This window comes from Epinephelus fuscoguttatus, linkage group LG14, assembly GCF_011397635.1.
Source record: "Epinephelus fuscoguttatus linkage group LG14, E.fuscoguttatus.final_Chr_v1".
NCBI classification, from domain to species: domain Eukaryota; kingdom Metazoa; phylum Chordata; class Actinopteri; order Perciformes; family Serranidae; genus Epinephelus; species Epinephelus fuscoguttatus.
In genome coordinates this window covers 29,855,866-29,871,944 of record NC_064765.1, presented here as the reverse complement: position 1 = coordinate 29,871,944, position 16,079 = coordinate 29,855,866, and the positions used below count along the sequence as shown (strand labels likewise).

The 16,079-nt window shown below is 40.3% G+C and overlaps 1 protein-coding gene across 2 annotated transcripts in view; it reads right to left on the bottom strand.

Moving 5' to 3' along the window:
* Positions 1-16,079, bottom strand: part of kif6 (kinesin family member 6) — a 91,340-nt gene that overhangs the window by 23,913 nt on the left and 51,348 nt on the right. For both annotated transcript variants that reach the window (XM_049597156.1, XM_049597155.1), the window contains exons 13-15: positions 12,945-13,142; positions 1,868-1,970; positions 208-263 (exon numbers count right to left, since the gene is read on the bottom strand). In XM_049597156.1, the coding sequence (XP_049453113.1) occupies positions 208-263; positions 1,868-1,970; positions 12,945-13,142 (357 nt within the window). The remainder of the gene's footprint in view (positions 1-207; positions 264-1,867; positions 1,971-12,944; positions 13,143-16,079) is intronic.

Here is a 16,079-nt window from a genome sequence, read left to right as displayed (position 1 = left end):
TGTTCTGTTCATTAAGATTTTCCAGGCAGGTAGGCTGGTGTCGTCTGGGACACAGAGAACGTTAACAGAAATTATCAGCGTTCTTTAGGGCTTGCAAAATAGTCTCTGTTTGCCATTAGGATAATGATGATGATGACAGTGAAATGTAAAATTGAATGTTTTCACAGCTTCTAAATGTAATGTGATTTCTGCAGAGAGACAACTTACTTATTCTGCTTCTAGCCTCATTGAGTTTTTTTCCAATTCCTTTGGCCTCAGCTGACCTATTCAAAAAAACGCAGGTGTTAATGGGCAATGGAAGCAAAAAGAGACATTTAATAAACTCAATGTAGTAAACTAACAATGAGCCTGCCATGTGCAATATCTTTTTCATGTTGAAGGCAAATAAGAATTAAGTATTTGTAGTTAAGTACTGCATAAAACATTACTATATCTCTGTTGACATGTTGTCATCTCATAAATAGCCACGCACTAGATAAAGGTTGTAAAGACATTTTTAAAACCTAGCAGCCTCTGCAAGTTGTAACAGTCCCAGTGAAAATGAAACATAGCCAACTGTTCTCCTCAATGGCCAATGTGCAGCACTTGCTTGGTTGGTCATGTTTTGACAATTATCTATGAATTTTTTGAAAACGCTCATAGAGCGCCCGCTTTGAATGCTGTCACTCGATTGAATGACTGTTATCAGAGGTTATTAGCCTCAGATTTGGATTAGAAGGGGCCTGCTAGACTCACTAGTAAGTGGTGACCTCTAGTGGCTGCAGTAATTACGACTGGAGCAAAGGAAGAAGTCATAACATCTGGTCGGAAGTCAGGGAGATGCGTGGGTTAAACAATCACAGGACTTTCACCCAGGAGACCAAGGTTTGTGCCCCATGTGAAACCACAAGTCACAACCTCACATCATGTCACATCACGTCACATCACGTCACGTCACGTCACATCACGTCACGTCACGTCACGTCACGTCATGTCACGTCACGTCCCTGGGAATCCCTGCGAGAAGCGAGACGCAAGTGAGACATGAGCACTATGTAAGCATCCTGTCATCCACTCCACACTGACTCTGTCTGTCTTCCATAAACATGCAGCTGTCTGTCAGCAGCAGCCTCATGGAGTCAGTGTGGATTGATACATTTAATAAAATGGAAGCAAATCTTTTCCATGAGACGCACGAGTGACGGACATCAAAAATGCTTCTAAAAAATGTTTTCAGTGGGGATTGGCTGACAAATCACTTTACGTAACAATTGTACTTTTTATAATCCAAACCATGATCTTTTTTCTTAATCTAACCTTCATGTACAGTACAGTATATGCATGAGTAGCATATATGTTTGTATGTGGTCTGTAAGGGGTGTTGAAATGACTTTCTGTGATTTATGAGAAAATAGCATTGGATGAGAGCTAACCATAAATACCACATATGACACTGCTTACATTGGCCATACAGAGGACAGAAGTAGCTCAGTCCATAGAGACCGAAGGGTTGCGAACTGGAGGGTCATCGGTTCAAGTCCCCGTTTGGACCAAATATGGAGCTTGGATTGGTAGCTGGAGAGGTGCCAGTTTGCCTCCTGGGCACTGCCAAGGTGCCCTTGAGCAAGCAACTGCTTGGGACACCTGTCCATGGGCAGCCCCTTTGCTCTGACATCTCTCTAAGTTTAATGCATGTATAGGTCCAGTTTGTGTGTGTGTGTATTTTGGGTCTGTGTGTATATGACAAGAGTGAACAAAGTTGAATCTCCACTCGGGGATTAATAAAGTATATCTTCTTCTACTGCAGAACAAGGCTGCCAGCAATTGGGCAACATAAGCATGCAATTTTATCAAAACTGTCCAACAACTTGTCCTACTGGTCACTGACCTCTGTTTGAGTAGCTCCTTGTTGTCTTTAATGGTCACATGGTCCTCATGGTCTCTTATGAAGATCTCAAAGGCCTCTTGCTTTCCCATAGACAGCTGTGGACCTGATACAAAAAGATCAAATATTAATAATCTAATCATATGAAGCTGCAGTTAATATCACTTGGTCCATGCTGAAAACATTTGCTAAACTTTAAAATCTAAACCCAAACCTATCCGAACTACTATCCTAACAAGACTGCATGCCTGTCATACTACTGAAACAAATCAACTATCTAAGGGAAGGTGTGTCGGGTCCTGTGCCCTGAGCTGTACACATTCCCACACATCCACAGGTACTTGCAATCTGGAAGCCAGATGCGAGCTCGAGCCCCACTGATACTTTTGACCTACCACCTATTACTACGTAATTACAAATCTAAATGTCTATTAGCCTGCCATTCACTGTTTTAAGAGAACATAAACACAAATACAAACAGCAACTCTGAGCATGCCAGCATTACATGGTGGATACCCCCCACCTGACTTTGGCAACTTGCCACAAGTGAGGAATCTCCATCATTTTGGACATAACATCCTGCTGATTGTTGATTTTTTTTTATAGGCTTGTAATATAATTTAATGAGCATTTTTCTTACAGTGCCATACATCTGCTTCAAATATTTTTACTACAGGAATAAACCAAAACACACTGATTACTTAGAGTATGCATTTGCAAACATCAGATTTAGTTGAAAATGACTATTTGCCAGTGACTGAAGGGTCACATTGTGTGTAAAAGGGAAGGGGAAAAGAAGACATTATGCCAAATGTGTAAGGCAACACTGAGCTCCTCTGCTATGGCAAGGTGTCTTCATAGGTAACATATTTTAAACACTTCATATCACTGAATATACTTTGAAAACGAGCACAGACCTGGTGGACAGTGGTTTTTAATGTTACTGATTATTATTATTTAAACCTGACAAGACAAGGTCTACTTACTCTATGTGGTATGGTGGCTGACAAGGCAAAAGTGCTACAACGGCCCAAAACATTTCCATAAGGAAAAACATGCTGCAGCCTCAGAAACTATACCAATTTAAAAAACACAAAAATCTAGGAAATTCAAGACAAATACAATGAAAACGTTCTGTAAATGATAGAATTGTGCAGCAGAAAGCCAAAACAAATACATTAACAGCAAATGCAGAAACAATGCAAAGTCAAAAATACCCAAAAATCGAATGCAACAGAAAATCACTGCGTACCCCATCAACACAGGACTCCAGACCTCTAGGGGGAGCTCAAAGTGGAACATTTTGATTTTCGACCCCAGAGGGACCAGACGAGAGAGTGTGTTTGATATTAAGGTGGGAAGAAAAGTGGTCTAAAGAGGCGACATAAAAATGTAATGTTACCATGGATGTATAAAGAGACCTGGATACAGCTTTGAAGGTGGGACCCTGTTCAATGCCATGAAAGTTGCTCAGTGGCACATAAAGCCGAAATGGTTCAACTGCTGCAAATAAAAGTACCCAGATGATCCAGGGATTATCGGCACTGTTTCCAAACTGTACGGCCCAAAGAGCAGGCACACGGGGGACTTCTGTTGGCTGAGCTGGCTACTTCCAGTTTAACGCTCCATTACCTTGAACGAAGATAAAATGAGTCAATTGTGCAGGTTTTGTAGACTTCCAAATGTTACTGAAGCGAATGGATTAAATCCCGATAGTGAAATAAGTCATTTCGCAGGGCTTCTGACACTCAAAAAATGTATCCACTGATTTACAGATGTCTCTTTCACCATGTAAGTCAATAGGAACAAGTCTTTTTGGGCCACAGGACATTACTAATGGCGTAATTACACTCTTTGGTCAAGAGGAAAATTGACTTCAAAGTTGGCCTCAAGCTTCCTGGGGGTATGAATGTTACGTATTCTTTTACAATTGGCTTTAGCCTTTTACAATATTATGAGAGGGCAACAGATTCATGCGGCTCCCCCTGGAGGCCCAGAGACCTTTCGCTGTATTGACTAGATATGCAGCGTTTTTCTATTGTATCTGTTTTTTGTTTTGTTTTAATTACTTTGAATTGTTTCTGTATTTGCAGTGCGTTTGCTGTCAATGTATTTGTTTTGGCATTTGCGGCACATTTCCATTGTTTTCCGTTGCTTTCCGAGTGATGCGCAGGTTGACCCAGTCACAGGTTGACCCATGGATCAGGCAGTTTGGACAGTCCAGGTAAGCTTATTAGAAAATATCATGGGTTTTGGGCAGGCGGGTCATAAAGTCACAATGCAGCGTTATGAGTAAGTTCTTACAGTTTACAGAAACAATAATCCAGCCACCATCTTCTCCTCCTCTCTCTGTTTCTCTCTCTGTCTCCCTCACACAACAAGCTCTTTACTTGGTCCTGCACTCATGGTTTCCTTTATCCAGTCATAATGCTCAGTAAAGACATTTCCCTCTGCAAATATGTAGGTCTAAAACCATGTCCTAACAGCAAGCAAGTCTAATGTCATATAAACAAACCACTGCACCTATCACCTGTGCGCTAATGTAAACAAACCACATGGATTATCAGCTGTGCACTCGAGATCAGAGGCTTAAGATGTAACCACTTAAAAGATGAGTAATTGCTGTCTTTCTGTTGTTTGTACTTTTTAAAAGAGAAAACACACGTTTTAGATTGTAATATTTACTGGAAATGACATACAATATAGCCAACAGCAAGTAGGCCATTACCAGAAACAGTTTGTGGGTTTGCAGTTTGGGTTTGGGGCATTGATTAATGCATATGTTTATGGGTCAGGCGGGGCGGATTGGCTCTCGTAAGTGGGCCGGATTGGTGCAGGTTTTAAAACCCCCCCGACCAAGGCATCACTAGTTGCCACTAAATCATATTGGCAGGTAAATATTAAAACTGTACCATAATAATCAGTCTGTGTGGTCGTTTGTCACTTTTCACATACTCAAAAACGTGAAGTTGCTTTGTGGTGATACACTAACTCTCAGAAGTTTGGTTGAGCATTCTCATTCCTCTGAAGAGAATCATCCGCAGATCAGCCAATCTATCAAAGCTCTTTCTCAACCTGACAAATCAAATTGACAGTAACAAGGTCTGTGTTTCCAACAAGCCAGCATTTCCCGGTACACTGTGTAAGACAGAACTGGACAGTGCATGACCTAATCTTATAAAAGAACACAAACCAGCATTATTTTGTAAGATTTCCGAGAAAAAAAAAAAAACCCAAAGCTTCACAATGATTTCCAGTTTCCATCCTTGTTTAAATGTGTGTATCTTTGTGACAAAGCTGTTCTACCCAAAGACATACACAAGACAGTAACTCATGTGAGATTAATTGTTGGACAGTCAGGAATTTTGTTTCTTTATTTTTGGAAAGTCCTGATTGAAACCAGCAGACATTTCACAGTCATACACTGTGTTGAAAGAGCCAACCTCAACAAATCAGTTGAGGGGGTTTCTTGAGGGAAATGCACTCCGTTCGACTCTTGTTAAAATAGAAAAGAAAAAAAAAGCAACATTCCAGGAATATCTAAGAGTGATATGACATCATATTATGTTGTACTAACATAATTTGTGGGGTAATGAGATCACATGGACCTTAGGCCAACTTTCCTAATTCTTCTTTTCCGTGCTTCGTGTGCTGACAAACCACAGAGGTTTTACAGGAGAGGAATGTGTTGTGACTATTGTTGCTGTTTCAACAAATTTTAGAAATAAAAATACCAGCAAAGTGAAGTATGACCAAACTGTTCCATCAATTTATGAAAAGAAAAATGTCTGACCCCAACTGTTTGTGGAGAAAAATGTATGTGGTTAAAGGTGAAATGTGCAAGATATGTACAGAATTTTAGTTTAAAACATTCAAAAAATCAATTATCATAATCAATAGAGAGTGAAGAAGTAACAGTTTTGACTTTATGTTGAAGACGTCCCTGTGTTATGTTAAGATATCTACTGAAATGACATCGCTGACCAGCTGGCCTCGGCCCCATCTTGTCGAATACCACTCATACTTTGAGAGGCACTGCTGAGTCACTGTGGCGTCCAGTCTGCCCTCAGTCCAACGTAAGAAGACAAAGCAGTATAACTGTCCAAGCTGAAGGTACAGCTCTCATTTAGTGGCACAGTAAACACAAGGGACTCCCCCAAAACAGAGTTTCACCAGAGGCAGTGCCTTACATCCTCCATCACACAGAGGGTTGTGTGCCTGATGTTCTTGTCAGCTCGCACTGGGTCGTTGGTAGTCTCGCCACTTTTTGGATAAGCTAGCAAAAACTGTTACCTAAAAAGCTGTTTATTAACCTAATCTTAGCCTTAACCACAAGATTAAACTACAGGAGACCTCCTGCCTAACTGTAATTTCAAACAGAAATGATTTTATTTTTTGTGATCACCAATTTACAAAAATACACTTAGTTTTGCTCCTTGTACTGCTGGCATGGCTGCAACCGCAACTTGACCTTCCTCAGATTTCCAAATGACTTTAACCTAACTGCTGATGAAGTCTCAAATTGACTATCATAACATTTTGTTGGAAAATATGTACAACTCAACAGTGCTTAAATATTTTGACATTTAGGACTAAATTATGTTCAACAACAAAAATCTTCTCAGACAGGGCTTTGTATTCTGATATCAGTGGAGTATCTTGCATCAATAACCTGAATAATTCAGGAATTTTGTTATGCATTCTTACAAAGGTGCACATACGTTACCATATAAAGTATCAATGCACACTCAGAGCACAGGCTGAGACTGCATAGTCATGGAGCTACAGCTGCTACAAGTGAAACGTGCACTGCTACATCCTGCAAAACTACACCCATCTGGATGAAACCCATGTTTTAAGGGAGTACTGTGAACAAAAAGAGGACTGAAGCTATTGGCAACCAAACCTTTTTTATCATTCAAAACACCCACAGTGTAAGTTGGACCAGCTCTTAGAATTTCACAAATTTGGTCGAATATTACTGGTGAAAGGTGAAAGGCTGGCCCCCATAACTTTGGAGCATGTGACTTGGCATTATCATAGACTGTACAAAATACCTTGAAATCACCCACTGGTGTGTGGACTCCCGTGCTGAAACCTCGAGTTTTCAACTGTTGCTCTCTTGGTTTTTTAGAGCCAGAGGTGACCAAATTTGGACAAAAGGGTGGAGCTGCAGCTGCGCCTTAAATATGAGTAACTTTAAGCCTCAATAAAATGTAAACAGGTGGGTTATATACCCCCCTAGACACAGTTGTCATGAATGGGAAAATTAGCTATAGAGACTAAAAATATACATGTTTATTTCCACTATAAAGTTGGGCAATTTGACATAGAGGTCTCTGGGGATTGACTCACTTCTGGAGCCAGTCCTGAGTGGCCATTCAATGAACTGCAGTTTTTGTCATGCAGGTTGCCGCTTGGGTATTATACATTGCACTTTTAATACGAAAATAATATTTCTGGTACACTACCACTACTGTGGCCTCCTGCAGGGGACAACAGTATTTGACTTACTGAGGTGTCCTTTTGTCTCAGGCTACTGCTTAGATCACAGAAATGTGTGGAGGGCCTGGTAGAACCATCAGCGTCTCATTACATGCAAGCAGGATTTACAGTAAGATCTAAATCTCCCTCTAAGTCTCAAGTCTCCTTTGACTTTCTATGGGCTTAATACAAGGCTTCACCAGCCTGAACTACAACAGGAACACCTTGTCCATCCATTAGAGAACTTTTTACACTATAAAAACAATCTTACTGCAGGAGCACAAGCAGAAGACACGGTTCATCTGGAGACAATAAATTAACCTCAGGAAAACTCACAGCGGCATCTCAGAGTAGTCTTGTTATGTGTGCTGACTGCTTCCGCAGAGACAGTGGTCATCAGGAAGAAAGAAAAATAAAATCCCTAATGTTCATGTTTTATTCTGTGCTGGCAAAGCTAAGAGCCCGGTACAGAAGGATGCATTATGGAAAGAGGAGTCGATTATACGCCATTCAATCAGCATGAATGGTTTCCATGGAAAGGTCATCATCATTACATTTACAGATAATCTTCAGGGGACAGCAATTACCCTCACCGTAACCATAGAGGCTGTTGGCTACAGCAGCGGCGCCCTAAGATTAAACCTAAATTAAAACATACATAAACATTCAGTGACCCATCGAGCATGAGGAAAGGATAAGTGTAGGGCATTTGTTTTGAATTAGGACCAAGTAAAGAACAATGATCTAATGTGCATATAGTTTGGTTATGAGTCTCCAAGTGGGTCATGGAAAATAGGCGCTCCAGATGTGGAGCACAAGATATATAACAGTGCACTGTATGAAACAACTGTGTCAATTGTGTGTTTCTAATATTTGCACATTTTGCATATTTAAGAGGAATTCAATATGAAACAATGTAATGGCCTCTTGCAAAAGCTTTTGACACTGTAGTATTAACTGGTGCTTAAAAAAAAAATCCTTGACACCAGGTGTGCTCCAGGACTCCACACTGTGAAAGTCAGATATATTTAAGTGTGAGAAGTGTCTTCTCTGATCCTCCTGGAACTGCTCAATGTGTTCTTAAAGCCTTTGCTTCCCAAAGTGCAGAGCCTCTCTGGACAGCATCAAGCTTTCCCTGCTAATCAACAGCTGATGGAGTGTGTTCTCCCACATCGCTGGTTGCAAACAGAGCAGAAAGGGACAGAAAGTGTGAGAAAAGTGGGTGAACATTCCAAACTGGACATGTAACTGCTAGCAAGAGACTGCTTGATCTGGGAATATTTGAGGGGTTAGCAACTTTTCCACAACAAACTGGACGATGAGATACAAAGCTGTTGGCAAAAGTATGTGATTAAGTCACTGTACAGTCTGTGTGCAAAGACCTTTACATACTGCAGGCCTTTTTATTTCTTCAAATTGTTTTTGTTACGAGTACTTTCACACAAAACGAAAATGTTACACCGGGAAAAATCGCTGTAATTTTTTTTCATCAAAACGAGGTCAATTTTGTGAGTTTTCGTACTGCAAATAAAGGCATCAGCCAATCATGTTGCGTGAAACGGATGTCACAGCAGTGTCACGACGATGGCAGACCTGTTGCATCTCTAGACAAAGTTCTTGAAAAAACAGAATACATAATTAATGTATGAGGGAAGTGACGATACAACTCTAAACAGTGCATTAGCTTCACTAGACCAAGTCTCATTTAGCAAAGGTAAAATCTGAGTTGAGCCTGACATGTGATCATTGCAAGCTGGCACCTGCTACATTAATTCATATGCTGTGGGACTGACCAAAACTTCATTTGATTCCCACTAACACCCAAACTAATGGCAAAGTGACACTAAGTGATTTTAAGCAGACATAACAGCCACTGATTTGAAAGATCACCTGTGAAAATTATGAAACTTAAGTGTTGATATCTATAGCAGGACATCTACTAGAATCATATGTGCTGTAGCTCTTCACTGGAACCCACTGTCCATGTTGTTAGCACTTCATAAATGAAAGTGCGATAGTAAATTCTCGGTAAAAATAAGGCGTAGGAGTAGGTGATCACACAGAAAGTTTTGAGGGCTCCACAAACAAAGTCTAGGGATCATCATGTACACTTAGCAGTTACCGTTCCTACAGTATGTCAAAATCATCTAGGGGCCTATTTCCACAAAGTCAACAGTTTTCTTTTATTTGTAGGCTATGAAATGCAATAAGCTATCACTAAATATGGGAGGAAACAGCTGTGAAAATGTCATTTTGAGGGCGGTATTGATGACTTTTTGTGTGTCCAAGCCAGAAGTAACTTTTATTCAGGAACTCAAGAATTATGATGACAGCCTAGATAATTCTTCACAATGACCTGTGTTTGTAAGTCTGACAGAAACGACTCGTATCCTCTCATATTTGACCACCAAACAGCTGGATTATTTACATGTAATATTTCAGTGTTTGGATTTACTTTAACTCTTTTGTGGATTGCATTCAGCAAATCAGACCAACTCATATACTGTAGGTCATGTAGGTGTTTATGGTTCTTGTCATGAGGACCATTAGACATTGTAAAAATGTGAGCATTAAATTTGCAGTAAACATAAAGCATACTTTTCTTTTAAGATCATATACGGCAATATATAAAAACCAACGCAATCGGCAACAGAAAGTAACACTGTGGTTAATGTGGGGTTAGGTTTAGGCACAAAAACCATTTGGTTATGTTTGGAATAGATCACATTTTGGCCCCCCCAACCCAGTTTTTGGGGGCACAATCCTTGCAGCAAACACAACGTGTCAGTAAAAACGGCTATTTGTGCCTCTATCCCGGCCGGAAAAGCAGCGATGTCTCAGTGAAAAATGACCACCTTTGTGGCACTAATCCAGCAAGACAGACAGTGACATCTCAGTAAAAAACAACTGCTTTTTGTTGCATTATCCTCATCTCAAAACAGCAACAGGTCGCTACAAAACACCCACGTTTGGTGTCTAAAAAGCTGCTGCAAACACAGCAATAACACTCTTAATCACAACCAGTGTTGTTTGTTGGTCTCGAACAGTGGTCTGCAGCTTGGTCGGCATCTCGCCTGGGTGTTACCCTATTCACCATCTCCCCCTCCTTCAGATGACAAAGTCAGTTCATATACTATGCCACTTTAGAAATACTGATATGATACACATGAAATCTGCAAATGTAATGTATTTGTGGTTTGCAGAAATGTACAATGTCATTTTCTTCTGGCGACTGGGCTGATAAAACACAGACAGCATTATAAAATAGTTCCCATCATTGTCTAAGTATGTGGTTGTAAAGCAGCAGATGCCACTCAGTCAAAGGTCAACCAAATGGAAGCCGAACCCGTAGAGGTCATCACGACCCATAAAATCGGAAAGAGAGAAAGAAAGAGAACTTGCGGGGGCAGGTGAAAACAAATCATCTGGTGAGATGACCCAAATGATCATGCTCACTCCCTTTTAGATAACAAACCATTGGGAGAGACTAACACATATGGCACATCATTTATCAGTGGTTTTATAGACCACAGCTTTATGGCCATCCATCACAGCGCTCCTCATTGTCCATTCGATGAATGACTGATTCGCTTACTAATTCTGACTGGACCGAGTTCAAACATGTGTTTGTTTTTTAATAGGCTCTTCTTTCAGAGACCCTGTTTGCAATTACCTCTCTGCTGGCCTTATTACCGTACTGGGCACCATTACACAAAAATGTCGAAAAGGATGAGGGAGCTGTGGTTAGCACAGACAGGAGCGCGGCCTCAGTGTGATGAGTTGCTGGCTCATACTCCTGTGCCCGATGGCTATGACCGAGCTCGTTATAAGGGCTCAGGTTTATCATCACACTTAAGGCTCCACTTAACCAAAATTAAACAGGAAAAGCCAAATAAATGCTGCCGCTGGTTAGGGAGTATATTCCAAGCTTGATTGGCTTGACTGTCAGCAGAGTCCACATTCCTGTTACATTTAGACCAAGTTCATGTCTAAGAAAGTTACAAGAGGACTGACAATCCAAGAGAGGTTGCAGTCTGAAGCCTCTGCTACTAACTCTGCCATCTCTGAGACTTTATTGTACTTTCATTAAAGTCTAGACCCTCTGAAGAGACGTGCCATGGCAAAACTACATGGGGATAAGCTAATCAACTGCAACACTGTGATAACACTCAATTCAAGACCACATATGAAAGTAATCTGTCAGTTACTGAGTCTGGAACTGAGAAATCGTATCATATTTGCAAAATATTTGTATATATGCACCAAAAAACACAAATTTTAAATATCCTCTGGTATGTTTGGTTACAGTATATGAGATATATAAGCATATGTATCCTTGTATTAGATGTTTTCTCAAATGAAGTGGATCCAGATATGTTATCCCAGTCAGGTCTGAGTAGTGTCTCTTGTGTTTACATTACAGCATTCTTGACCCTCTGGTCTCTGCTTCAGGTTCCAGTGAGTATTATAGGTTTAAACTCATCAGTAGCAAATTACAGGTTCAATATTCTGTACTGTCCAATGTTGAACTGGTGACACGATTACACTAAGACACTTGAATGACCTCTGAAAGGAAACTCCCGATACATCATGCAATCCCGCTGATGACATTGTTTAGAAATAAGACAATGTTGGGAGTTGTGGGATGTCAGTCTCTTCGCTGTGTAGTGAAATCCAGAAATCAAGGATTTGTCATGCCCCACAGGCACACTGAAAATCACTATGACCGCATTTCAATTGAGAAAGATTATGTGTCTATACTCTTAGTGCCTGATTTATAACAAAGTCCTTACTTCTTCCAGGTCAGACAAACTGTCATGTTCAATGGAATAAACATCTGGAAAAAGTGTTTAATTTATACTAGTGCTTTACTAGTTCCCATTGGATAATCTTACTATTTAGTAGCAGTGAGCAGCAATAGTGCAGTGCTAAGGACCAACTCCATTTCTGAGTATCACCTTATACCTAAAATGCATATGAGAACATGGACAGTGCATGCTCCTCACAGAGAGGCCACAGTTGGACCTGGTAGAACCTTCTTGCTGTGAGATGACAATAAAAACCATTGAGACACCAAGCTGCTTGAACAGTGCAATCATAAAGGTCTAGTTCACCCAATACGAACAACAATAAAAACAACAAACAAAAGTGTGAATTAAAGACATTATATAACCACGCAGATTGTTATTAACCACAGTTGTGAGAATTCTCCACCACCCTGATACAATAAAAGTGGGCGTGACGTTTTTCGCAGAGCTTGCAGCAGGCAAAAAGACATTTCAAAGATTCAACAGTGGACAATCCATTTTTCTGATCAGTTTGCGAGCTTTTCCTGCTTTCTTCTTGACAAAGATTCAACAGCAACGTCTTTTTCCAGAGACAATGTCCCTGCTACTCTGGATAGCTCACATTGCTGTGGACAGCTTTTATTGGAACTGGGGTGGAAGCAAAGTCTGATACCTCAAAACCCTATCTGCATGGCTAGATAGACCCCATTTTGTATTGCAAAGAGAGTTACACCATATTCCTATCACACCATATCTGGAAACAGCACAAAAAAACAAAATAAAATGAAAACTAAAGTTTCTTCAAGTACCTCTTTTCATGTACTGTATAGCTCGTCCCTCATGATCGGCTGAGATGGTGTCAGTGTTTCCTTCCCTTAGTGATGGCGTTGTTGACAACCTCGAGGCACTCCGGGAGTCCAGGCTATGACCATTGGTGATGTCAGCCAGCTGAGCAGCAGCATCCTGGACCCTTTTCTTCTCCTTCTTCAACATCCTAACAAGGACACCTGTAGGCACTGAGTTAAGGACTGGATGGAAAAAGAGATTGTTCACTCAATTGCACATGAACACCAAAGGACCTGTTTCAATTGATGCTCAGTGCTTAAAATGTGATGCACAAATAAACAACACTGGAGACCCCTTTTAGGTTATGGGGACAAGCAAGGTTCTTTCAGATATTCAAAACAGTTAATTTTGGACTGAACTGTCATGAAAGTTAGCCCCAAGGTAACAATATAAAGGAGAAGGAAAGCTTCCATTGTGATTTCTTAAAGGAATTCTACATCTCCACAGTGACCATCTATACCAGTATATCAGTAGTATATCAGTGCTCATCCTGTTATTGTATTGTATGACTTTGGTTAAACCGAATTAACCCTTTAAAACACCAGTCACACAATGACACAAATAGACTGACTGATCAAGCCAGCAGCTCCTGTGTTCAGTGAGGTTAAATTTCTGTTTTTGTGAGTGAAGTCTGGCTTTGAACAGAGCATAGATAAGTTTCACTTATAGTTTAATTTCCAATAGGAAAGGGCTGTCTGTTGCACTGGCTGTGTGAGAGTTAGCAACCGGATGTTTTGTTACAGTTTTGCTGTTGTTAAACGTGTTTGCCTGTGACTTCTCAAATTGAGAATTTTCTCAATTTTTTGGATTCTTCGTTCACTGGAAGCACACCAGAAAAAAAGTTTTCTTAACAAATTCAAGGTAACAGAGGGATGAGCAATAGATACACAAATGGCCATTTGGAGGGTGAGGTATTCTTTTGAAGGCAGCAGGCATCATTGTGGGCTTTTAATAATGACAGAGTGCAGACACGTGCACAGCGTCTGACCTTATGGGCTCAGGAAGATGCCATGGTCTGGGATGAATCAGTGGAGAGAAGAGGAGCCAGATACTCTACCAAGATTCCACAAAATCTTCTCTCACTGATGATGTTGTATGTATGTGTTTGTCTACTTGAATCCAAGTGTAGCTGTGTCTGTTCGTCTGGGTACGCCTGTGTGAGTGTGACAGAGTAATTGAGCGTCTACATGAGGAGGCTGAAAGGCAAGAACTGCCTCTTAGATCCCTCCACATTTTTATTGCCATGACACGTTTCACTGCTCCATGTGCAATGTCTCTATGCATGAGGACAATTTACTATAATCATTTCCTCCGTTCCATGTACTGTACTTTGCTTCCAACTCTACAGCACTATTCTGTATTTGATCAACTGCCTTCTGCTAAAACTGCTTTTAGCTGGCCTCACATCTTTTTCAATAATAAAGCATACAGCAGAGCACAGATACGTTCAGCACTTTCAAATCCAATTATCAAATTGACGCCTGGTTGCGGTGCTTCATGACATGAAGAGTGACTCCTACTGTATTACAGGAGCATGGATGAATTACTGAACAAACTTACTGGGCACAGGCCCAGGGCCCCAAAGTGTCAGGGCCTGGCCTTCAATTGCCAAATGTCATACAGACAGCTGAAGAGAGACACAGAGACTCACAATGACTACAAAGGCGCAAAACAACCACAAAGAGACACAAAATTACTATAAAAGGCTAAAAACACAATAAAGAGATGCAAGGCCACCACAAAGACATTCAAAATGGTTACAAAGAGATGCAAAGCAATTACAAAGAGACATGAAATGACCACAAAGACACACAAGACAACTCTAAAGAGATTAAAAATAAATTTATCAGAGATGCAAAGCAACTGCAAAGAGACTCAAAATGGCTACAAATAGATGCAAAAGACACAAAATAAATGCAAAGAGAAACAGAATGACTACAAAGAGATGCAAAGCAACTACAAAGAGACACAAAATGGCTACAAAGACACACAATGAATACAGAGAGATACAAAACAACAGATAGATACAAAGCAACTACAAAGAGACACACAATGACTACAAAGAGATACAAAAAAACTACAGAGATACAAAGCAACTACAAAGAGACACACAATGACTACAAAGAGATACACAATGACTATAAAGAGATACAAAACAACTACAAAGAGACAGAAAACAACTAAAAAATAAACACAATATGACCACAGGGACACAAAACAACTGCAACGACACCAAAACACCACAAAGAGACACACTGACAACAAAGAGATGCAAAGCAACTACACAAAGACACATAATGACTACAAAGCAACACAGAACCACAGAGAGATGTATAATGACTATAAAGAGATAATAAAAAAAATACTAAACAACTCAAGTCAGTATGTCTTACTCCTATGTAGAAGAAGTGGTGGGGCCTTCTGCATGTCTGTGCCCAGGGACTTATTGTCTCATAATTCGCCAATGTTTCCTCTACTGGTGAGGAAGGAGAAGACGGTGCTAGCATTTTCTTTGCAATAAAGACTGCCGATGGAGGGGAAATTGTAATTGTGTGAACTAGAATTGCATGGGGAAACTATATAAGGGAAAAACATGATCAAGTCATTTTACAGAAAGTTGCCAAGATTGCTTTTAAGACATCAACAGAAAGCAAGAAATCAAAGCTCATGCTAGCAGGTAAAGGGGCAAAAGCTTTGCTTAAGTTATTCTATAAGAAGTACGCTTGTGAAAAAATCCAGCTGAACATTCAGTTTGATCTTTCTTTACATTACCTACATGAATAAAACATTATAGTCTCGTAAAATATTCATTCAGCTCCTCCTGTGTGCCTGTTTTTCCATTATAAATGGAAGTGTGTTTGATGGCCTAATCACAACCCATAATTTACAGACAACACATTAGTCTGTTCTCCAAGCATGGTCCTATCATGAGATTAGCAGACATCTACTTGTGGCCAGACTGTGGTGGTCAGCAGATAATTTGGGATGTTCAAAGAAAAAAAAAGTCAGAATGTCATTATTTTGGATGATGAATGGACGTAGTTTTGAAGGAGCTGGAGACGTTAATTTATATTCCTGTCAGCCAATACAAAGGGGAT